This window comes from Capricornis sumatraensis, chromosome 17 (genome assembly GCF_032405125.1).
Source record: "Capricornis sumatraensis isolate serow.1 chromosome 17, serow.2, whole genome shotgun sequence".
Classification (NCBI taxonomy): Eukaryota; Metazoa; Chordata; class Mammalia; order Artiodactyla; family Bovidae; genus Capricornis; species Capricornis sumatraensis.
The window spans coordinates 49,092,782-49,105,483 of record NC_091085.1 but is presented as its reverse complement, the minus strand read 5'-3'; the positions used below and the strand labels follow the sequence as shown (position 1 = coordinate 49,105,483).

Sequence of the window (12,702 nt, the reverse complement as noted above, 5' to 3'; positions counted from 1 at the left end):
GGAGGGGAGGAGAATGTGGGGCTGCAGAGGGAGTGGGTGACTTTTAGAAAAGATGACTGGTCTGGAGAAGAAGAGGTGAAAGAGGTGTGATGTTTGTGACTCCGTTTTCTTGGGTGTGGATCAAGTGTTGGTGTCCTCTCCCGTGATGAGTCATCTTACCCAGTTGATGACACCTCTGGGAAGGGGATTGAAGACAAGAGGGTTCCTTTTGGAGAAACTCTTTCTCTGTTTTTTTTTTTTTTTGAACTTTTTATTTTTTATTGGGGGTATAGCTGATTAACAATATTGTCATAGTTTCAGGTGAACAGCGAAGGGACTCAGCCATGCATCTACCTGTATCCATTCTTCTCCAAACTCCCTTCCCATCCAGGCTGCCACATAGCATTGAAAAGAGCTCCATGTGCTCTACAGTAGGTTCTTGGTTATCGATTTTAAATATAGCAGTATGTCTGACTGTAAGCAGATAAGAAGAATTTAGAGAAATCCTGCCCCTCTGTTTGCTTTTCTTCAAGTGCTTTTGGTTCAAAATAATTTTTATGCTGAAGAGGTATAGATTGTGGGGTGTTGTATTCTGCCTCCCTTCACAGCTGGGAAAAAAAAAAAATTCAGGCTGAAAAGTTCTCTACCACAAAATTACTGTGAGACTTGGCTGATATTTAGGACTCCACACTTCCAATGCAGGGGGCATGGATTTGACCCCTGGTTGGGGAACTAATCCTCCATGGCATGGCCAAAACAATAAATGGATAAATTATTATTTATTGTCTTTATGATGTCTGGTTCTTCCATTACTTAAAAGAAACAGACTTTTGAAAGATTTTACTTTGAGAGATAATAATAACAGTTCTTAATTGATCCTATTCAAGTGTAGTTTGTAATCCATCAATTCTATCTTCCTTCCTTGAATGAGAAAACCTGTAGATGAGTTTGGACACTAATTTGCATCCTAATATCCAATTTTCTGAAATAGCCTCATTTTCTTTGAAGTTTTCTACCTTTTGCTTAGGAATGACAGTTGGCTCTAAGAAGGTTACAATTTCCCTTGCAATGAAATGGAAAAATCTCATTACCAGTCCCCCAAACCTGCAACTAGGTAGGATATGAGAGCTGATAAAGTCAAGAGATACAACTTAAACCTGCTTAATCTCCTGCACTTTGGGGAGATTTGACTAATTGGTTTTCACTTTATTTCTCCAATGTTTTGGATTCTTTCTGATAGCTACTTGAAAAGTTTGTCTGTATCAACTCATGGTATTTTTAGATTTTTTTTTTGAATGCTAGTTAATGTCATATTTCACCTATAGTGGTTATATATTATCAGCACATAGTAGCATAATTAACAAAGAACAAAATTGCCTGATACATCAGAGCTGGGATCTCAAAACAAAGCAAGTGTATTACATTATTTGCTTCCTATAAATTAATGTCAGTTATGAAATTGACACTTTTACCATCTCAGTGGGGTTTCCCAGGTGGCTCCGTGGGTAAAGAATTTGCCTGCAATACAGGAGATGTAGGTTCAGTCCTTGGGTCAGGAAGATACTCTGGAGGAGGACATGGCAACCCACTCCAGTATTCTTGCCTGGAGGATTCCATGGACAGAGGAGCCTGGCAGGCTACAATTCATGGGGTTGCAAAAGAGTCAGACAGGACTGAAGAGACTGAGCCACAGGGGCGCATCATATTGATACAGAACAGACAATGCTGGATGCTCAAGTGTAGTTTTAATCTTCCTTGTGATTTTCATGGATATTATTTTTGGACTGTGGTATTGGAGAAGACTCTTGAGAGTCCCTTGGACTGCAAGGAGATCCAACCAGTCAATCCTAAAGGAAATCAGTCCTGAATATTCATTGGAAGGACTGATGTTGAAGTTGAAATGCCAATTTGGCCACTTGATGCAAAGAACTGACTAATTTGAAAAGACCCTGATGCTGGGAAAGACTGAAGGCAGGAGAAGGGGACAACAGAGGATGAGATGGTTGGATGGCATCACCGACTCAATAGATATGAGTTTGATTAAATGGGAGTTGGCAATAGACAGTGAGGCCTGGAGTACTGCACTTTATAGAGTTGCAAAGAGTCAGACACGATTGAGCAACTGAACTGAACTGAACTGATTTTTGGATGGGGAAAATGATTATATGATAAGATTTTATAGGTGGTAATAGATCCCAAACAAACAGTAAACAACAGAACAGTTTTCAAAGACCTCCAAGGAAGAGTTTAAGTGCTCCCAAGCAACTACCAATTTAGTCAAGATTCATTGTTCAAAGTTAATTACACTAGAAAAATATGGCAATTTTTTCTCTTTTTGATAGTTGATAGCAAATATGTACATATATTGAATAAAAGAAAAAGGCAGCTGTATCTCAGACCTCTATACTTTCCTTAATTTAATTGGTCTGATAGTAAAAGAGCTGCTTTTACCAATCCAGAGTTAATGGCTTCCCTGATGGCTCAGTGGTAAAGAATCCACCTGCCAATGCACGAGACTAGGGTTTGATCGCTGGGTCCGAAAGATCCCCTGGAGTAGGAAGTAGTAACCCATTCCAGTATTGTTGACTGCAAAATCCCATGGACACAGAAGCCTGGCAGGCTGCAGTCCATGGAATCACAAAAGGGTCAAACACGACTTACCAACTAAACAACAACGAACTCCAGAGAGAGCATTCATTGCATGTTTCTTACACAGTATCATTTTATAAGTGTCAGATGACTTTTATAAATTTTATAAATTCTTGGACTGTCTCTTTGTCCATATCATCTTGTAGTCTTCACATACTTTTTTGCTTAGATAGAAGGTTAACATTATATATTATTCAAAAACTATCTCTTTTTTCTCTTAACTCCTTGTCTGCCTTTCCCTTGTGCTTGTCTAGATTTTGATTGCATACTGCTTCAGGACAAGTAAGAGGTCTGCTTAATTTTATTTAAAAGAAGGAAACATGGATTATCTGGGGCAGTGTTTTATGCATTTGTTAAAATTAAATGCTGCATTACTTTTCTGTTTTTTTTTTTTTAATGACAGATATCTTTGGGGCTTCTGATAATATCTATTACTTTTCACTTCTGTTTGAAAAAGACATGCTATATATTTGTCTCAAAAAGCAAAGTCTTTCCTCTAGTGAAAATCACCCATGCCTGTTGCTGTTTCTAAATACTTACCAGGGTTTTGTTTTTTCTCTCATAGGCAACAGTCAGCAGAGGACCTAGCCCGAGTACCCGCCAACTCCACCAGCAATATCTTGAACAGGCTGCTGGTCAGTTATGATCCCAGGATAAGACCAAATTTCAAAGGTTTGTCTCCTCCCCATCAATATCTCCATTCTTTGCAGTTTAAAACCTAATTTTATCTGTGTAAAATCATTTGTTTTGGATATTCAAAACAGTAATAACTGTTCCGTAATGTTCTTATGTCTGAGCAATTAAATGCAAAAAATGTTTAAAGATAAGCAAAACATTACTTGTAATAGTTGTATATGGTTCTAGGGTTTAAAAGAAAAAGGTATATTGTGAATCAATAGGCTAACCCAAGTGACGGGTTTTCTATTGTGAATTAATAGGCTAACCCATGTGATGGGTTTTCTAAGTACTTTGTATCCTTAACCTTAATAATTTAAATTTAGGCTCTGGCTCTCATTCAGACACCAAAGTTCTACTTTGTAGGAGAACAGCCATATACTCATTTCAGAATAGAGAAAGCTCTGATAGGCATTTAAATTATTTTTTTACTCTTTGTTAGTTTTCTACATTGATTAAAATAAAAATCCCTCTATGTTTTGGCTAAAAAAAAAGCCATATGGTTTTTAAAAACATGTTAACTTTGTGAATAAACATGACTATATTTTTACTCCAGTAAAATATTACCACCTGTCACACCATTTAAAAACCAAAACTGTACTTGCAGTAAAAGTTGTGGGAAGATTGTATACGTTTGCCTGCCTTTCTTTCTGCCTTCCCTCCTTTCTTTCTTTCTTATTTTCCATCTTACTTTCTTCCTCTTGCTGAGTTAGGAAGTTATACGAACATATCTCTGGAAAACTGCCATCTTTGTTGCTGGCTAAGGACAGGTATTAATGTAGGTCGCATTAACATTAGGAGGCTTGTTTTTTTTTTTTTTTTTTTTTCCTTTACAAGGAAAAAAAAAACAAAAACAAAAGAAAAGCCTGCAGCTGCTTCTAGTCAACTGAAGTTATACAACGATGTTGTAAAAAGAAAGTTTTTTGTTCATTACCAGAACCTACTCTGTTACTCTCAACAGCGCCATGGTCTGGGTTGTCACATGTCTACCATGTATTGATTGGACACCTGTTTTTCATCACTCAGAGGTTATGTGGCCAAAAGGCTAACTTCACATTTTCCCTTTGTTAGCCCAAGCAGCAACCCACAATGAGTGAAAAAAAAAAAAGAAAGCAAAGAAGAAATTGGCAACATTATACCTTAGTTCTCACTCTATGAACTCTAAAATTATTTTCCAACAGGTCAGGCAAAAATCTTTATAATGATTCTGTTGTATGTCTGATTAAGTTTACATTTTCATGGATTAGAAATCAAAATATAGTAATTGTTGTATTCTGCTTGCCATTTAAGGTAAAAATTTGAAAGACTATAAAATGCAAAACATAAATCATATTTTTAAGTGATGTTTAAAAAATAATTTATAATATCTTAAAGTAAATGCATCAGCTCAGTTGAAAAATTTTTAAGGTAAATGTATTTTCCCAGAGTCCCTAAAATTTAAGAGAGAAATATTTCTGAATAAAGAATGCTATGAAGAACAACATAACTCATTTTTTGTTTGTGTGTTGATCCCTATTTAGAAGAATAAGTTAATAGCAATTGTGAACATGTATCTTGAAACCATAGGTTTATACATCTGTGTAGATTGGAGAAAATATAACAATCAACTGTATAAACCATAAAAATATGAAGATTCTGACAAGGTTTTTACAGCCACTAAACTATATCCTTAATTTTTACTGACAGGCATTCCTGTTGATGTAGTAGTCAACATTTTTATCAACAGCTTTGGATCTATTCAAGAGACAACAATGGTAAGATTAAAACTCATTTCATATTTTTAGTTGTGAATAGTTTAACTGGAAAATATTAGAAGAAATTATAACTGAAAAATAAGGAGTAATTTCCAGGAAAAAGAAAATGCATGCTCTTTCCTAGTATAAATATTCAAATTTTGGGGTTTTGTTGAATTAGTGATTTCAATGCCTTTGTATTTTTGCAGTTCACATTTAGTCTTTATACTGCATTGAAACTTACAGAATTGGGAGAATTAACATTTTCACTCTGAACAACTAAGTGGATGCCACCTGGGAAAGGGATTTGTGCAATTAATATTCTGGTGCAACATTGTTTCCTAAGACGCTTATGTGTATGAGCATTAAAAAATATTCGTGTTCATGGTCTTTTTTTTGTCTTCTAGTCTCCTGAGGATAATCTTTGTTTTCTCTCTTGTACTAATTTTGTGATATGTGAAGCAGAGAATTGTAAAAAGCAAATTTGATTTTCCTGAAGTAGAGCAACAGAGCTCCCTGAAAAGATTATGTTATAGGAAGAAAGAACGAGGAAAGGCCCAGGAAGAAAAGGAAGAACAGGAAAGAGAGGCTTGGGGTGGGGCTGCTGCCTGGCATGAGTTGGGTGTTAGGGACAAAGAAGCTTGTGAAGGATGATTTGTGGATTCCCTGAGTGACGTGTGGTTCAATTACCCTTCAGCTTCTCAAAGACATTCAGGAAAGTCCACTTGCTTATTAATGTTTTAAAATACTAATATACCCTTTCTGAAAAACCACATGCTGAAATGGTATTTCAGGTGGGAGGAAGAAGGCTTAAAAGTTTTGTTTTTGGCATCATTTTTTGAGATACTTATATGTTTCTTAAGTAATAATATAAGTTGTAGATTAAAAGCTTAATAGTAATGATTAGAACACAGTGTAGCTTTTCAGGGAATATCTCAGACCAGAAAAAGAATGTATTCCTGTATTCCAAGGAGCAGCATAGTATGTTATAAAATTGTATGTTGCATTTAAATTATGACACATTTTTATATTAATTAATATCATAGTAAAATATATTGTGATGAGAATGTTATTTATTTTTCATACAAGCATGTCTTTAAATACTTAATTTTTTTTAGAGAGTGTGTAGTTTGAATAATTAGTCATTTTGAAATCAAGTCCAAAATTCACTCCAGTGACTTTTAGTTAACCTAAATGGCTGTATATCTAGTATATTATAGATCAAGAAAGTGCTTAAACAATGTAAAGACAAGTATGTATCACTGAGGAGACAAGAGTTGCATTCATCATTTGAAAATATGGCTAGTTTAAGCACTTCCCATAAGAAGAGGGAGAAACGTAATTTTCTCAAGGTGAAACTTCTAGGAAATTCATTTGGTATCTGTACTTTTCCCTGTACCCTGTTTTATCTCTCATGGCACCACTGTACTACCCCTAAAACACCGTGATTGAGGGGTTGCATCCTGTTGGAAACATCCCCAATACTATCCTGCATTTTAGGACAACTAAGACAGGGTGGTGGTTGTTTTTTTCTCTCATTTGCACAAGAGCAACACATGTGTCCTAGCTCATTAAGTACCATTAATGTATCTATTCTTTAATAAATATTGAATGCCTTCCAGTTAATAGACACTGCACTTCTTTTGGTCCCATCAGTCCATCTTTGATTGTATCAAGCTGAAAATACCTGGAGTAAAAGGCTGACAGAAAAGGGGTAGGAGCTTTCTCACAGGTTATTTGAGGATCATAATACAATAGTGCATGGTTTCTCAATATGGTCTTCTCTCATCCTTCTGCCCACTCTTCACAGTAGCGAACCCAGAGCACCAATTGCTGGGGCCGGATTCCACCGGTTTTCAGCCTGTACTCTTACCTCTGACCTCCATCTCTTGGCTGAGCAGAGCCTCTTACTCTGAGCTACACTCACTCACTCTCTGCCGCCTTTTCCATCCATGTGTTTCATCTCTATCATTTATTTGTTAACCTGTGCACTTCTTGACTGTAATTCAACTCTTTTTGTGTGTTTTAATTTTGTTCTCTGATGGAGTATTAATCTCTCAAAGTCAGAAACAGTGCATTCTGCTTCTTCATTTTCCATAAAATACAGAAGACAATAGGCCCTCGATGAGTGAGCCCATAATGCCGTATTATTAACTAATATTGATTAAATAAATTAATAAATTCTGCTTTTGCCTAGCAAAAAAGTGAACCCAGGTCACCATAAAAGTATTGGCAGAGCAAACTTTAAAAATAGACTTGTGTTGAATGTGTGCATGTGTACATGCCAAGTGCTTCAGCCGTGTCCAACTCTTTGCAACTCCATGGACTGCAGCCCACCAGGCTCCTCTGTCCATGCCCTCCTCCAGGGCATCTTCCTGACTTGGGAATTGAACCCGAGTCTCTTACATCTACTGCACTGGTAGGTGGGTTCTTTCTGCTAGCGCCACCTGGGAAGCCCATGTTGAATTTATTGATTAAATAACAGAGTAAAGAATGCTATTACAGTAGAGTGTTAGTTTTGTCAATTTAGAGACCTTTATGCAGGGGAGCCAAATTATTTATATTTGCTATTTCTTTTGAGGAAATAACCTATCTTTCTCTTTGTGTTGTGCAGATATAGCCTAAAGGTTCAGAATTGAAACCATGCTCATCAAATAGACTTAAATAATCTACTTTATTATAATGATTATTTTTTTGGTTTTGGCAATGTTTATTTCATACTTCTAAGACAGATTTTTTACAGATGTCTCTTTCAGGGCTGTGATATTTTATAGATTTGCTCACTTTTTCCAAAAAAACAAACTCTTTAATACCTTGTTGTGTAATAGTTAGGAAAGGTACAAGCTATTATCTGTATAGAGGCAACACTATATGTCTTCTAAGGGGAAAAATGTGTTGAAGACAAAGCTTGTTCTTCATGACTTGTTACAAATAACAATTGGAAATAGTAGCGATGACTCAGGAGGGTAACTAAGAAGATACACAGGTGTGGAGAGCAGTTATAAGCAAGTATTTCTTTCTTTTTCCTCCTAGTCACCAAGAGTGGGCTTATTTACTTTTCAGCTTTACTGAGGTATAACTGACAGGTGAAATTGTAAGAAAGTTAAAACGTGTGTGATGATTTGATACGCTTCTACATTGTGAAAGGATTTCCCCCATCGTGGTAATTAATACATCCATCATCTCGTGTCTATTTTTTTTCTTCTATAAGAACATTTAAGTTCTGTTCTCTTAGCAAATTTAAAGTACACAGTAGTGTTAACAACTGTGGTCCCCATGTTACACCCTAGATCCTCAAACCTTATTCATCTTATAACCGTACATTTATACCTTTTACCAACCTTTCCCTGTTTCTCATACTCCAAATTCTTGGCAATCACTTTTCAACTCTCCATTTCTATGGATTTGACTTTTTTTTTTTAATTCGACATATAAGTGATACCATGGCGTATTTGTCTTTCTCTGTCTGGTTTGTTTTACTTAGCATGATGCTCTTCAGGTTCATCCATGTTGTTGTGAATGATAGTATTTTCCTTTTCTTAAGGCTGGATAATATTCTACTTTATATGTATGCATATGTCCGTGTGTGTACCGTGTTTTCCTTGTCCATTCATTCATTGATGGGTGCCTAGGTTGTTTCCATACTCTAGCTGTTGTAAATGATACTGTAGTGAACATGCAAATGCAAGCATCTCTTCTAGATGTCTTGTTTCCTTTGGGCATATACCCAGAGATGGGATTGCTGGATCTTATGATAGTTCTATCTTTAGTTTCTTGAAGAATCTCCATACTGTTTTCAATAGTAGCTTTACTGGTTTGAATTTCTGCTAATAGTGTATAATCTCTTCACATTCTAAACAGAACTTGTTACTGCTTCTCATTAAAAAAAAAATATTATCATATAGTTGATTTACAAAGTTCTGTTAGATCTCATCTTTTTTTGGTAATAGCCAATTGCAGATGGTGACTGCAGCCATGAAATTAAAAGACGCTTACTCCTTGGAAGAAAAGTTATGACCAACCTAGATAGCATATTCAAAAGCAGAGATATTACCTTGCCAACAAAGGTCCATCTAGTCAAGGCTATGGTTTTTCCAGTGGTCATGTATGGATGTGAGAGTTGGACTGTGAAGAAAGCTGAGCACCGAAGAATTGATGCTTTTGAACTGTGGTGTTGGAGAAGACTCTTGAGAGTCCCTTGGACTGCAAGGAGATCCAGCCAGTCTGTTCTGAAGGAGATCAGCCCTGGGATTTCTTTGGAGGGAATGATGCTAAAGCTGAAACTCCAGTACTCTGGCCACCTCATGCGAAGAGTTGACTCATTGGAAAAGACTCTGATGCTGGGAGGGATTGGGGGCAGGAGGAGAAGGGGACGGCCAAGGATGAGATGGCTGGATGGCATCACTGACTTGATGTACATGAGTTTGAGTGAACTCCAGGAGTTGGTGATGGACAGGGAGGCCTGGCATGCTGCAATTCATTGGGTCGCAAAGAGTCGGACATAACTGAGCGACTGAACTGAACTGAACTGAAGGAGCATATTTCTTAAAAAACAAAAGAAAGTAAGCAAAAAGATACCTCCAGAACAAGAGGCTGGAAAAGTAGAGAGACTTAGATTTGTCTAAATACAGAATATATGTTCATGGAAATAGTATGCTGAACAGTGTTATATAGTAATAGTTCATGGTAATAGTATGCTGAACAGAGAGGCTTGTGCTTGAATCTTTTGTGTACTTGATGTGTTACACCCTAAAATGAGTGAAAAAACTACAGAAATTAAAGAACAATATTTTTTCTGGCATCGCCACCCTAAAGGACATTGACTGTAGGGTTGTGATGCATCTGCAAGTTAATGTCATATTTTACAGTAGAATCTCATCCTAAAGAAAATGAACCATTTGTTACTAACTCTGTTGTACAGTTGAGGTTATGTTTATTAATATCCCCTTAGAAATTTCCCTACAAAGGTCTGCTGAAATAAAGGAAGTCCTAAAATTTGGAAGCTTCAATATTGGCCAGAGTTTCCTCTGCAGTTCAAGCCTTTCTGCTCTAACTCCAGAGCCTGGTGGTGGATGCAGCATTAAGAGCTGCAGACAGAGGTGGAGCAACTTTTGAAGGAAGGGGGCAGCCCTTTTCCCCAGTGTATAAAGTTCATTATCTAACAAAGAATCCATTGAAGTGATGGGCATTAACACTGTAATGATATTTTAGCCAATTCTGTTTGTAAAACATTCCTTCCTGCTTATTTGTCTTTTAATTCAGATGCTAAATGTCAATGGCTAAACGGAAAGCAATTTCACATTTATTCACAATCTGTAACTGTGTAGTAGAAGAAAAATCACAGCCATATGAATACTCCTGAAACTCTCCAACCTCCAGGGCTATGTGCTCCTTCAGCTAGTTTTCGCATCGCAGTTTTTAGCTTAATGGTTCCTATTTCTCATGTCTGTGTCTTCATCTACATTCTGCTGCCTTCCATTTCTGTAAGGTCTCATGATTAATGCTGTAATTCCCTGGTGGCTCAGATGATAAAGCGTCTGCCTGCAGTGTGGGAGACCCAGGTTCAATCCCTGGGTTGGAAAGATCCAATGGAGAAGGAAATGGTAACCTACTCCAGTACTCTTGCCTGGAAAATTCCATGGACTGAGGAGCCTGGTAGGCTACAGTCCATGGGGTCGCAAAGAGTCGGACATGACTGAGCGATTTCACTTTCACTTTCACCAAAATCATCAAATATATGTAATCATCCTCTTTTGAAGTTGTTAAACAGTCATTTGTTATATCAGTTTATATGCTACTGCTGGTGACAACTGAACTAAGACCCTCAAATTAGTGAGAATATAGGTTTGTTAGAGGCAAAGTGGCATCTGCTCTATGGTTATGCTTAAAATATTTGTTGATTTCTCCATTCGATTCCTACCTTTGACTGAAATCTGTGGGTTTTTATAATAGAAAATGTAAATTTTTATACTCATGGGAGACAGTTAAGTATTATGATATATTATAACAATCTATATACATATTTTGCCTTGTCAGAAATACATAAGAACTCTTTCATGGAAATAAAGCCTGTTTATAAAATCCATTTTCTTTAGTGTAGATATGCTTTGTAATTATATCGAATTATTGTTACACTACAACCCATGATCCTGCCAAACTTTCTATGCCTTTCTGCTGCATGAGTTTTCTGTGTGTTTTAATAGTAGGCTGCCGGGGTCCAGCCCCGGTGGATCCAGGGTGATTCAAAGGTGGGGGGACGGCGTCGGCGTCTTTGGAAAAATACATATTTAATTACAGATATAGAAAGAGATTAGAAACGGATAGTGTAGTAGGAAGATTAGTGGAGAAAAGGAGGCTGAATAACTTGGATTACGTGGAATAGCATCCATGCTCCAGATGGGAATTCGGCCAGGAAAACGAGGAGCAAGAAAGAACGACATGGGGGAATCAGTCTTTCCGGAAACTGATCCGATTTCTTTATTTTGGGGTTTGCTTATATACCTTTTGTTACACATAGGGATGAATACAGAATCACGTGGGAGTCAGCAGTCCTGACCTTTATCAAAGGTGCTTCACATAAATGTATAAAAAAGGTACATCATCTTCTGGCCATGAGTGAAACCTGCTGACATTTTACGATCCTTTCTTTCTGATAACCAAAAAACTTATTTCTTCCAAGGGTGTTTTTTCTTAAACGAGGCACCACCCTCCAAATAAAGTTACATTCCTATAGGGTGAGGGTGTAGTGAGTTACAATCAAGAAAGGAATTTATTTAACCCAAGGTTAACATGATTAGTCTTAAAGGTTAATACTTATTTCTCCTATATGCTTAAATGTTAATACTTATTTCTTCCTATATGCTAGTTATATTCATTATAAGGGCAGGGAACATGGAGATTTAGCAGCAAACATCAGCCCAACAAATGAAAATCCTTTCACCAATGCTCCCCTTAAGATCTGTTTAGTCTTAAGATAGTGATAAAGTTACGTTTTTACATAGCAAGGACACAGTGATTTATAACAAAGTACAGTGATCTATTACAAAAGAGAAAATTCATTAACTCAAAAAGTCTAGTAATGCTAACATGAAAAACTACTATATTTCCTTTTCTATATTCCAAACACATTGATTAATATATTCCCAGGTGCCTAAGGATATGGAGGCCTGGCGGCAATCATTGACTCAACAAGAAGAAAAAGCCCTGTGCTAATTAAGACTCTCAAAATACTCCAAAACTCTCTGTGCTGTTTATGGTTGAGAGGTAGTAAACAATCATGTGGCAGGAGTATGGATAATCCTGTCACACAAGCTAGTCTGTCAGCAGAGAGGTTTGACCTGAGACATCCTTGTCCCACCCAGGGGAGGGAATTAGCAGCAATTATTGACACAACAAATGAAAAACCCTTCACCAACGTAATTCCTAACCAACCCACTATACTAATAATTTCTAATTCCCCAAAAGAATTTGCCTTTACTAAGTCTAAAACACCTCGTGCCTCTCAGGTTGGGAGGCTGTAAACAATCACATGTGGCCAAACGAACCTGTACAGGTGGGCTAGATAACCTTCAGAGGAGTTCGTAAGCTGAAACACTCTTGTCACGCCCAAGAATTTTTATTGCCTTGGAGCTGCATGTTTACTCTTTCTCCAAGAAAAACGGTTATG

General features: G+C 37.0%; 1 protein-coding gene across 1 annotated transcript in view; it reads left to right on the top strand.

The window, feature by feature from the left end:
- The window catches only part of GLRB (glycine receptor beta), a 91,454-nt gene that overhangs the window by 35,526 nt on the left and 43,226 nt on the right, over positions 1 to 12,702 (top strand). The window contains exons 2-3 of the mRNA XM_068989956.1: positions 3,194 to 3,300; positions 4,990 to 5,057. Of these exons, the coding sequence (XP_068846057.1) occupies positions 3,194 to 3,300; positions 4,990 to 5,057 (175 nt within the window). The remainder of the gene's footprint in view (positions 1 to 3,193; positions 3,301 to 4,989; positions 5,058 to 12,702) is intronic.